Source organism: Arachis stenosperma, chromosome 3 (assembly GCF_014773155.1).
Source record: "Arachis stenosperma cultivar V10309 chromosome 3, arast.V10309.gnm1.PFL2, whole genome shotgun sequence".
Classification (NCBI taxonomy): domain Eukaryota; kingdom Viridiplantae; phylum Streptophyta; class Magnoliopsida; order Fabales; family Fabaceae; genus Arachis; species Arachis stenosperma.
The window spans coordinates 1,569,692-1,580,642 of record NC_080379.1 but is presented as its reverse complement, the minus strand read 5'-3'; the positions used below and the strand labels follow the sequence as shown (position 1 = coordinate 1,580,642).

Below are 10,951 nucleotides of genomic sequence, written 5' to 3'. Positions count from 1 at the left end.
TCTTTTTTTTTATTTACACTTTTTTTATATTTTTTTCTCATTTTTTTTATGATTATCGTTTTTCTTCTTTTTTTTTATTTAATTTTTTTTTCCTTTTTTTTTCATTACTATCACTATCATCATCATCTCTTTTTTTAGTTAAGTATCACACAATTAATTTAATAATTCATTTAGTTGTAAATGACACGATTAAAAAAATTTCAGTTCAAAATTCAATTTTTTTTGTCATAGTTAAAATTTTTTATGCTATTTTTTTTATGAATTATGGACAATTCAAAATTATCATTCTTCTTCTTATCATAGTTCTTGTGTCACGATTAAAACATTTTAGAATCAAAACTAAAAATTTCTTGTGTCATAATAAAAAAAAATCGGTGCTATTTTTTATTAAATTCTACATAACTCAACCCTTCTTCTTCTGTTTAATACCACACAATTAATTTAATGATAACAAAAATACATTATTTAATTAAAAATTATACAAGAAATATTTAAAAAATTACAAATCAAAAACATTAACACACTCAATCAATAAAGGACATTCAAATATGTTTTAAAACCAAAAAATATATCAATTTATTATAAATAACACATAAAATAATTAAACCTCTTATATATGAATTTAATACTACCCAACTAGTTTAATGGTAAGAAAAGTATATCATTTAATTGAAAATAACACATTTAAAAAATTTACATGTCACAATTACAAAATTACGGTGCCAAAATTAAAAAACTTTTTATGTCACTATTATAAATTTTTAATATTATTTTCTAATAAATTTTAGATAACTCAAAACTCTTTATCCGCCTCTTCTTCTTTCATCATCTTTATCATGATCATCATTATCATCTTCTTCTTCTTTTTCTTTCTTTTTTCTTGTTTCACATTTTTATAATTTTTATTTTACCATCTTAACAAAAATTTGTGTCACAATTAATAAATTTTAGAGTCAAAACTGAAAAATTTCCTAAATCACAATAAAAAATTTTTGTATTATTTTTTAATAAATTTTATATAATTTAATTTTTTTTCTTTTTTTTTGTTCATAATTTTTTACCGTTTCACTTTTTTATAATTTTTTTATTTTATCTTTATAAGAATAAAAATACATAATTCTATAAAATTATTAGAAAGAGAACGAAAAAAAAAAAAATACAACAACAAAAATAGTAATAATAGAATGAAGATAAAAAAAGATACGTAATAAAAAAATACAAAAAAAATATTTATATTAAAGAATACAAAAATATATATTAGTAAAATTGAAATGTCTCAACATGCTTTCACTAATAAAATCAATTTTTTATTAAATTTAAATCAACTTAATTAAATTTAATAATAAAAAAGATTTAATCGGATTGAATTCTTAATATGTGGACTAAGAAAACAGAGTAAATAAATAAATAAATAAATAAATACAGGGCATGCCACGAGAATTGGGGGAAATTGTTTTAAAATAAAAACGATATTGAAGTTTTGAGAATGAAAAATAATATAAAAAAATTAAATTGAGACCTTGTCTATAATATATGAATGGATGCATGTGTGATGTGTGTCAAGAATGAACGAAAGATTGTAACACAACCTTCAACTTGTCTCAACATCACATTGCCACCATAACCCCCATGCATGCCACGTGTCCCTCCACACTCTCTTCATAAACCACCACACCCCCTCTGCTGATCTCTTCAATAATCCTCATCACATTTCTCATCATAAACACAAATCAAAACATGGGAAGAAACATAGGATCCTTGTTGCTGTTGGCTCTTGTTATTGTTGTTCATCATGGAGTTGTTGTGGCCACACCCAAATCAATGGAGCTCTACAAGGATCAGGATGAAGAATATTGGGATGAGAGAAGACCTTCTTCTTCTTCTTCAGATTCAGGTTTTTTGTTGCAAGATGCAAAGAGTGTGGTGAAGACTGAAGCTGGGGAGATGAGAGTGATGAGAAGCTATGATAGTGGTTTTGGTGGTGGCAGAAGGAGTTTCGAGAGGCTCATGCACATTGCATTCATCACCATGGAACCAAGGTCCTTGTTCATTCCTCAGTACCTTGACTCCAATTTGGTCATCTTCATCCGAAGAGGTATGTATAACAAATAACAATTAACAATTATTCACTCTTTGTTGTGGCTTCTTCATGATAATTCAGAATCAATCATACTTAAAAATTGCTTGTTGGTAGAACTTCAGTTGAAATTGATAGTTAGATACTTGAGATCCGTTAATACTCAATTTGGTCCTTCAACTTACATGCGAGTCAGTTTCAATTGCCTTTATTTAGTCTTCAAAGTTTATAAACGTGCCTTGTATTAGTTACTGAGACGATTTTTAGTATAAAAACATTAATGGAGCACTTTTATAGACTAGTTAAAACTTATAAAATAATACAGTTTTAGTTTTGGCATTTAAATAGCTCAAAAAGGCATCGTATTACTTATTTTGTTAGGTAAAATTTTAATAAACACCATTTACGATGTTATTTTTTGATTATTTGAGTATCAAAACTAAAATGACATCATTTTACAAAGTTTAGTGTGGCATCCGCTGTTCACGACATGTTTCGCTAACATTGTACTTTGAAAATTATTTCAATGACTAATATGAATTATGTTCACAAAGTTTAGGGACTAAACAAAGGTAATTGAAACTTTAGGGACTAAATTGAAGTTTGCATGCAAGTTCAGAGACTAAATGGAATATTATCTCGGTTATAACAGCTGATAGTGGGTAACTGAGAGTCGTTAAATTATTTAATTTCTCTTCTAACGATTTTTAACTATCAACCTTATTTGCTCCACATGAAAGTAACTCCACTTAGGTTTTCACTTTACTTAATATAATATGCTTCAATTTAGTATATTTGATTAAATTATTTAATATAATATATGTTCATATTTGGTGTTAATTGCAGGGGAAGTAAAATTGGGATACATGAATGGAGATGAACTAGCAGAGAGAAGATTAAAGAGTGGGGATATATATGTAATTCCAGCAGGATCCCCATTCTATTTGCTCAACATTGGTCAAGGTCAGAGACTTCACATGGTTTGCAGTATTACCCCAGTTGAAGGAACACCCACACCCACCTTCCATGTAAATAATATCATCATTCATAATAACTAATTAATGTCACTGTGATTTACTTCAATAATTAACAGCATTCTTTAATTTTTGTTCTAGTCCTTCTATATTGGTGGTGGTGCCAATCCAGAGTCTATTCTTTTTGGATTTGACCCTGAGATCCTTCAAACTGCATTCAATGTAAGCTAATATTCTTAATTTTTGCATTCTCATTATTTATTTATTTATTTATTTATTTATGTATGATTAAATAATAGGCAACAAGAAGGGAACTAGATAGAGTTTTCAGTGCAGAATTAGAAGGACCAATAGTGTTTGTTGGCGATATTCGTGAGCCTAGTTTGTGGACCAAGTTTCTTGAAATGAAGGACCAAGACAAAGCCCAACACTTGAAGAAAATGGTGGTACAAGAACATGATGATCATGATCGTGATCATTATGATGAGAAAGAAGAAGATGGAAGGACAAGTTGGTCGTGGAGAAAGCTATTGAACAGGATCTTGGGAAATGAGAGCAAGAAGAAAACAGATTACAAGGGCAGCACTGGTGGTTCTCCTGATTCATACAACCTCTATGACAAGAAACCAGATTTCAGAAACAGTTATGGTCATAGCAGTGCTATTGATGGTGACGAATATCATCCACTCCGAGATGTTAACATCGGCGTTTTCCATGTTAATCTCACTGCGGTACGAATCGTTAGATGATATATTAAATTATGATGATTTCCACTTTGTTAATTGCATGCATGATTTTGATGTGTATGGTGGCAGGGATCGATGATGGCTCCTCACGTGAATCCAAGAGCAACAGAATATGGAATCATACTTCGAGGTTCCGGCAGAATCGAAGTGGGTTTTCCAAATGGCACCAATGCGATGAACGCTGAGGTTCGAGTAGGTGACGTGTTCTTTGTCCCTAGATTCTTCCCCTTCTGCCAAATATCGTCAAGGACGGGTCCTTTGGAATTCGTGGGGTTTGCCGATTCTGCCAAAAAGAACTATCCGCAATTTCTGGCAGGATCGGTGTCCCTCGTGAGATCTATGATGGGTCCTGAGCTCGCCGCGGCTTTTGGTGTCCAGGAGGACACCATGCGCCGTCTCGGCGATGCTCAGCGCGAGGCCATCATATTGCCTTCCACGTGGGTTCCCGCTGGTGGTGACAAGGAGAAAGGTAAAGAGCCACGTGGTGGAGACGGTGAGGAAAGGGAGAAGCTGGTGGTGACGAGGAAAGAGGCAAAGAGCCACGTGGCAGAGATCCTGAGGAGAGGGAGAGAGAAAGGAAGCCGCGTGGTGGTGATGCAGAGAAGAGGGAGAGGGTGCCACGTGGCCGAGGTGGTGATGCCGAAGAGAGGGAGAGGGAAAGTGTGCCACGTGGCAGGGATGTGAAGGGGGAGCCAATGCCAAAGGCGGAGGAAAGAGGTCCAATTGGGAAGGATTTGGCTAAGAATTTAATTATGGGTATCATTGATGTTTGAGGTCTTTGCTTTTTGGACTTTATGTTTCAATATTTTTATGTTTCAATATTCTTAGGACGTGGTTATTATTATATAGAAATGGAAATGAGTAAGCAGTGAAATTTTGTATTGTCGTTCATGTTGTGCTGTGGACTTGTTTATGTAGTGAGACCTGTGTTTGGTTGTGATTTGTGAATAAAGTTTACTTTCTTTCTTCCATTTTGCTATGAATTGAATATTGTTGCTGGAGAAATGTATAATGTGCATAAAAAGTTCTGATTTATATAACTTTAGTTTGAACAATTTGTACTTTCAAGAGAGGATTTCTAACTAATTTATCTGATAGGATTCTTAGTATGTTGATATTTCCTTTTGAGTGAGCATTGGTCGTTTCTTATTAGCTTCGAAGGAACTAGTTGTGCAAGTTATGGAAAAAATCAATTAAAAATTTTGTATTTATACTTGTTAGTCTATGAGTAATAGAGTAGTAGTTATGTTAGTTAGAAAGTAGTTACTTTCTGTTATTATAGTAGGTCTTTGGATTGTAATATTGTTGGTCTATATAATATGCAGTGACTAGTATAATGAATTCAACAACATATTCGTTTTCTTCATTCACAAGCTATCTCTTAATGATTCTTTTGCCAAGAAATCAATTTCTCCTCTCCACTCTATACTCTAGAAACAGTAAGAGAAAGAAATGAATTATATTACGTGGATACTAAAATTAGTGTCAATATAAAATAATCACTAAAATTAGTATTAATATAAAATATATATTAAAATATAAATATATATTAAAATTAAATTAAATTATACATATATTTGTATACAAATATATTAATAATTGATTTTAATGACTAATTTTAATTATAAATAATATTTTTAAAAAGTAATTTAGTGTCTGAATAATAATACTAAATGGAACCTTTTAATAGAACCTTTTGGCAAAGACACCTTGCCGTGTGAAATAATAACGAAAAAGTAAGAATCTAATTATATTTAAAATAATAAAAATTATATTTGATTTGTTAAAGGATATATAAGTCACGTGCAAAGCACGTGTATAAGAAGATCTCGCAAGTTATCTGGAGACGAAGAAGCGAGCAGAGCAGCGTAGATCGAAGAACGCAGCCATGAGAAATGGAATCCACCTCTTTCTCTTCGTTCTTCTCACTTTCCCTCTCTTCTCCCATTCCGAAGTTATAACCCTAGCTTCCGACACTTTCTCTGACAAGGTACCTTCTTTAAACCCTCGTTTTTTTTTTCCCAATTCCAAAACCCTCTATTCTTATTATTTCAATTTCTTCTTTCTTTTCCCCCTTCATAGATCAAGGAGAAGGACACTGCGTGGTTTGTCAAGTTCTGCGTTCCCTGGTGCAAGCATTGGTAATTGATTCATTTATTCTCTTAACTGCTTTTATACGATGTTGCAATTTTCCAGAAATGATTTTATTGAACTGTTAGAGTGATTTCTAAGCTGTAAAATGATGATGATGATGATGATGATTACAGTAAGAACTTGGGGACGTTGTGGGATGATTTGGGAAAAGCAATTGAAGGAACTGATGAAATAGAGATTGGGGAAGTGGATTGTGGCACTGACAAACCAGTTTGTAGCAAAGCTGATATTCATTCATATCCCACCTTTAAGCTCTTCTATGATGGTGAAGAAGTTGCTAGATACCGAGGTGATTTCACTTTTTTTTCTTTTCTTTTCGCTTTTGGTGCTTCATGTCAAATTAAGCTTCGTCAATGCAAAACAGATAGAGTTCTTTTTTATTTCTTATCATTTCTGATTTGGAAAACCAAACAAGGGATTACCTCAGTCACCATGATGTGGAAATACATGAAACCAAGTTATTAATGCTGTAATGCCTAAATGTGGAGATGCAAGATATTTCTCTTTAAACCTGAGAGGTTGCGGTGATCATCGAAGGAGCTTTGTGGCATATGCTTATAATGTAGTGTCGCATGTTTCTTAAAATCTCATGCTATGTTTGAGTCTACTCTGCACTCTGCTTCTACATTTATGAGTTCAATGATTGATATATTTTGTTCTTGTAAAATTCTAAATTGCATTTGACAGTTAATTGAGTATCAACACTGTCAAGACACAAGTGCGTGAATGGAGGAAAATATTTTTGAACTTCCTTATAGTCTTGGTCTTGGATTATTGGATATAATTTATGTGTGATTCTTTACTGCTTTATCTAATTATCTAAGCAGCCATGAATGAAGAAATGTATTCTTTAACTCGATGAAAAAAATCATGGCCTTTTTTCACCATCAATTATTAACTGATTTATCCACTTAGTTATTTATTTGTTTTACTTGCTGGATGCCTGTATTATCTATTCCCCATTGCACTCTCACCCCATGTGTTAACCAATGTTTGAGGGAGCATTAATAGATCGAATTTTATGTTTACATGTTTTTTGAATTGCCAGGTTCAAGGGATGTTGATTCATTGAAGAACTTTGTTTTGGAAGAAGCTGATAAGGCAGCAACAAATGCACAAGCACAACAACTAGATAGTGATAGAGAACTATAACTACTTTTTGAGGTATATCTTTTGCTTCAGCTTTATTTTTATATTCTCTGTCTGGACCCTCCAGTGTTATCTCTCAGCTCTTAAGCTGAAGAAATGATCATGCTAAGATGCACTAATCAGAGAAAAAAATAATGGTTAATCAATCAATAGTTACCAACTTCTTTGGTTTGTTTACCAGCCTTCTGATTGAAATCACATCTATCACAGATGTTAAATCAATTCATCCTTTGATTACTCATCTGACAAAGTAATAATTCTTGTTAATTTGCATGGGGTACAGCCATTTCCTGGACCAAAACCTGTTCTATGAGATACGCGGTGCACAAATTTAGCGATTTTCTTTTGGGATTCAAACTGAGATTAGCAAAGATACATTCTATTCTGCTCCGACCGGCATTTGTTTGTTCGACCCTGCAGTTGTATGAGTTTAGAACTAATCTTTGTATACTACCACATTTGTATTGTCTTTTCCATACTTTACAAAACCGATAGCATGTTGTTTATGAAAAGGGTTCAATTGAATATGGACGAAGATGGATTGACTCCATTTAGTTTAATTTGCCGATTTCCTTGCATACTTTTGTCACATCAAGGTAGAAGCATGTGATCTATCATTAATCATTGATTTGATAAATATATGATTGCTCAACAAATTTATCAAACCAAGCCTGAAATGGCAACCTGATTTTTCATTTTCTTATCATATATCACACATTTTAGTTTCGCTTTGTTCACATTTGGAACCTATTTTGCAAATTTTGGTTTGAATGTGAACCATATGAACTAGAGTTCCTACTGATTTTAACATATATAGTGAAAATAGTTACTCCAATGATAATACCTTCACATAAAGATGATATTGTGAATCATTAAATAGTTGAGTCAAACATTTTGAACCATTAAACCACGATATTATCTTCATATGAAGATCTCATCATTGAAGTAGTGACTATAGTGAAATAAATGTGTTAAACTTTAACATGATTTTTACCTTGAATCCATCACTTGATGGGGAAACAAGAAGGAAAGAACAAAGCGAGTAGTTATCAAATGAATGGAGAAGAAAAAACAGGTAGAAAATTCAAGTAATGCAGCTTCAGCTCAAGCCTTGTAGGGGCCTAGTATAGTTACACTTACATTCATGCTCACCCTCCATTTGGAAGCACATATATGTTGCTATGCAAGAAAAGGGACTACTGAAGATGAAATTTAGTGCACGTGCCTTTTTTTTTCTTCATTTTCTGTCTCTATCACGCTAACTTTTAAGAAGTGATGCCTATAATGTGCATTTAAGATTTTATGTGATTTCTCAAAAAACAATAGTATGAATATGTTATTTCATTACTAGAGATAACCAACCAAATGACATACCTAAGATTCTGATGGACAGACAAAAATGTTCACAAAAACTATATTAACGCATAAAAATTGCTACAAAACGGAATGCAAATAATTTAAAGTTCTTAATTTGTTTATAATATGTTTATTAAAAAATATATTATAAAAAATCTTAACAAAATGTTTCTAGCAACACGGAAAAAAAATATAGGGAGACAATAAGAATATTAAACAATATAAACAATTATGTTCAATTAAATAGATATGCAGATGATTATATCATCTTGATTCTTAGTTAGATGGTAGTTTTTTTTTATTCGTTTTACTCATACACAATTAACAATGACTGGATATTCAATTTACAATATGCAGATAGTTATTTTAATGTTAAGATTTAAGAGATAATTTTAGAATAGAGTATTTTTTTTACTTTATTAGATCAATTTTAAAACCTCTTATTTACATTATTTATAAAAATTATTGTGTACCTACCAAAATCCTTAAAAAAAAAAAAAAGCTCTTCTCAAGAACAATGAGATAATAATATCTCACACAATCAAACAAAGGCTCAGAGGTAAAAGCAAACGCTAAAGAATCTTGCATGGATGCAAATTTGCCACGATGACAACGAGAATTCCACTTGGCCTCAATAAGGAATGCAAAAGGTGGCAGAAGAAAAACTATTTTAAAACTAGTATTTATTTTAATAATCATCTCACATTTTTCTAATTAAAAATAATTAAATATACAATTAATTATTTAAGAAGTATTTTTATGTGTTAGTATTATTGAAAATTAAAATAACTTTATATATATATTTGCTGTATGATTTTTAATTTTGATATAACCTTTATTCTAATAATTAAATTCTTTTTCATCCTTAAAAATTTTGATGAGTGTCGTAAAAAAAAATTTTATTTCCCTATTAAATCAGTGTTTCAAAGCAGACAAGAACCAGTTTGCATGTCATATTAGAAACCTCTAAAAGTGTAGCAGTTGACAAATTTCCTAACCTTTGCGGATCTGCCTTCTTGGACTACAAAGGTAAAAATGTTATATCTATTCAGCATGGGGAAATTTACAATATTTATAAAAATGTAATTTACAATATTTATAAATACATCAGCCAAACAAAGTAACACCAATTCTTCTAGTTCTAGTTAGTAGTTACATAACATTTTCTCTTAAATTTGTTACCTGGATGGATGCTTAAACCAACCTATACATTAAATACAGTCACACTTTATACGACAATTGAAGATAAAAAAAAGTAAAAGAAAAGCAACAAGAGCATCAATGAATTATCAATTATTACGAATTATGATTCCTACCTGTGCCCCAAATACACAGAAATTACAGCTCTTTTTGTAGTATTGTACTGTATTATCATCTTTTGTCATAAATGCTCGGTGGATAGGACGAAAGTGACATCACATAAATGCTCATAAAATTACACTATAGGAAAATAATATTAATATTAATATCCTCTTTTTTTCTCTTATCATATTATTCTTCTATTGCTCCAAACAAAAAGAAAAAAATGCAGTCAATGTTGAACCTGCGTGCTATTCATGGTGTTCCTCTATGCCTTTCAGGGATCACAAACCCTCTTTCCCTTTCCAAAGAGTATATAGAACTATTACACCCTCTTTATTTTTTATTTTCTTTTTCTTTTATTATTCAAGCAGAATTAATTTGTTAATTTTTTTGTAATTGATATAAATAATTTTGTAGGATGGCAGATCATGAACGGAGAAGGAAGGCCATGAAGAAGCAAAGATCATCATCATCAATGGCCAGAGAAAGTGTTGTTGTGCATGCAAATCAAGAACAAATGGTGGGTACCCTTTGGAATTTTGAGAGGAATTCTTCTTCTTCTTCATCAATCAAAGGTGAGGGTGATAATCATAAGAACAATAATAGAGATCTGGATGATGACGTCATGCATGATCATGATGACGATGATGATCTTTCACATAATACTAGCTGTTGTTGCTACCTTGGTTCAACAGCAAAAGCTGCATAGCCTTAATTCATTTCTTAATTAGCTTAATTCACACCAGCTAGAATCTCTTCTATTTAGTTGTTTTTTTCTCACTCTCTTTTTCTATTATATTATTGTTTTTTTTAATTTGTCATTTGTTTTTAATTATGTGGAATTAGAAGTTGTGGACCGCTTCTTATTTTATTTCTGCTCATTTGAAGAATTTATTTTAAGTGTTATAGTAAGTAATTAGTGAATTAATGTGAGGCACTTCAACTGTTATCTTTACATGACCACATCTTTATCATTTTAGTAATCACTATATATATTTGAAATAAAAGATCTCAATAATTTAATTATTTATTTCATGAAGTCAAGTAATTGGTATCACATGATTTGCCTAGATTGATTCTAAAATTTATTGTATGATAATGATTATATTTATTTATTGAAGATTTATTGAAGTAGAAAGTTAAATTAAGAGGATTGCTTCTCCCCTTATATTATTATTCTATTTTATTTAGTT

The 10,951-nt window shown here is 31.1% G+C and overlaps 3 protein-coding genes across 3 annotated transcripts; all 3 read left to right on the top strand.

Moving 5' to 3' along the window:
- The first annotated feature begins 1,737 nt into the window (after nucleotides 1-1,737).
- Nucleotides 1,738-4,566, top strand: LOC130969113 (vicilin-like seed storage protein At2g28490). The gene is made up of 5 exons (XM_057894707.1): nucleotides 1,738-2,095; nucleotides 2,924-3,105; nucleotides 3,193-3,273; nucleotides 3,351-3,782; nucleotides 3,867-4,566. Exons 1-5 carry the CDS (start codon nucleotides 1,738-1,740, stop codon nucleotides 4,479-4,481), a joined length of 1,668 nt encoding a protein of 555 aa, XP_057750690.1. The 3' UTR covers nucleotides 4,482-4,566.
- Nucleotides 4,567-5,572: 1,006 nt separating this feature from the next.
- Nucleotides 5,573-7,660, top strand: LOC130969453 (protein disulfide isomerase-like 5-1). Its single transcript, XM_057895184.1, has 5 exons — nucleotides 5,573-5,787; nucleotides 5,880-5,938; nucleotides 6,065-6,240; nucleotides 7,000-7,115; nucleotides 7,384-7,660. The coding sequence occupies exons 1-4, from the start codon at nucleotides 5,686-5,688 to the stop codon at nucleotides 7,101-7,103; spliced, it is 441 nt and encodes a 146-aa protein (XP_057751167.1). The 5' UTR covers nucleotides 5,573-5,685; the 3' UTR covers nucleotides 7,104-7,115; nucleotides 7,384-7,660.
- A 2,242-nt stretch (nucleotides 7,661-9,902) lies between these two features.
- Nucleotides 9,903-10,715, top strand: LOC130970537 (uncharacterized). Its single transcript, XM_057896654.1, has 2 exons — nucleotides 9,903-10,067; nucleotides 10,176-10,715. The coding sequence occupies exons 1-2, from the start codon at nucleotides 9,982-9,984 to the stop codon at nucleotides 10,465-10,467; spliced, it is 378 nt and encodes a 125-aa protein (XP_057752637.1). The 5' UTR covers nucleotides 9,903-9,981; the 3' UTR covers nucleotides 10,468-10,715.
- The last annotated feature ends 236 nt before the right edge of the window (nucleotides 10,716-10,951 follow it).

What these genes read in the sequence shown, in the direction of transcription:
- LOC130969113 (XM_057894707.1), top strand. Translation starts at nt 1,738, where the DNA reads ATGGGAAGAAACATAGGATCCTTGTTGCTGTTGGCTCTTGTTATTGTT. An exon ending in CACCCACACCCACCTTCCAT is followed by an intron (nt 3,106 to 3,192) that starts GTAAATAATATC and finishes TTTTTGTTCTAG; the next exon opens with TCCTTCTATATTGGTGGTGG. An exon ending in TCCTTCAAACTGCATTCAAT is followed by an intron (nt 3,274 to 3,350) that starts GTAAGCTAATAT and finishes ATTAAATAATAG; the next exon opens with GCAACAAGAAGGGAACTAGA.
- LOC130969453 (XM_057895184.1), top strand. Translation starts at nt 5,686, where the DNA reads ATGAGAAATGGAATCCACCTCTTTCTCTTCGTTCTTCTCACTTTCCCT. An exon ending in CCGACACTTTCTCTGACAAG is followed by an intron (nt 5,788 to 5,879) that starts GTACCTTCTTTA and finishes CCCCCTTCATAG; the next exon opens with ATCAAGGAGAAGGACACTGC. An exon ending in GTTCCCTGGTGCAAGCATTG is followed by an intron (nt 5,939 to 6,064) that starts GTAATTGATTCA and finishes TGATGATTACAG; the next exon opens with TAAGAACTTGGGGACGTTGT.
- LOC130970537 (XM_057896654.1), top strand. Translation starts at nt 9,982, where the DNA reads ATGCAGTCAATGTTGAACCTGCGTGCTATTCATGGTGTTCCTCTATGC. An exon ending in CCTCTTTCCCTTTCCAAAGA is followed by an intron (nt 10,068 to 10,175) that starts GTATATAGAACT and finishes ATAATTTTGTAG; the next exon opens with GATGGCAGATCATGAACGGA.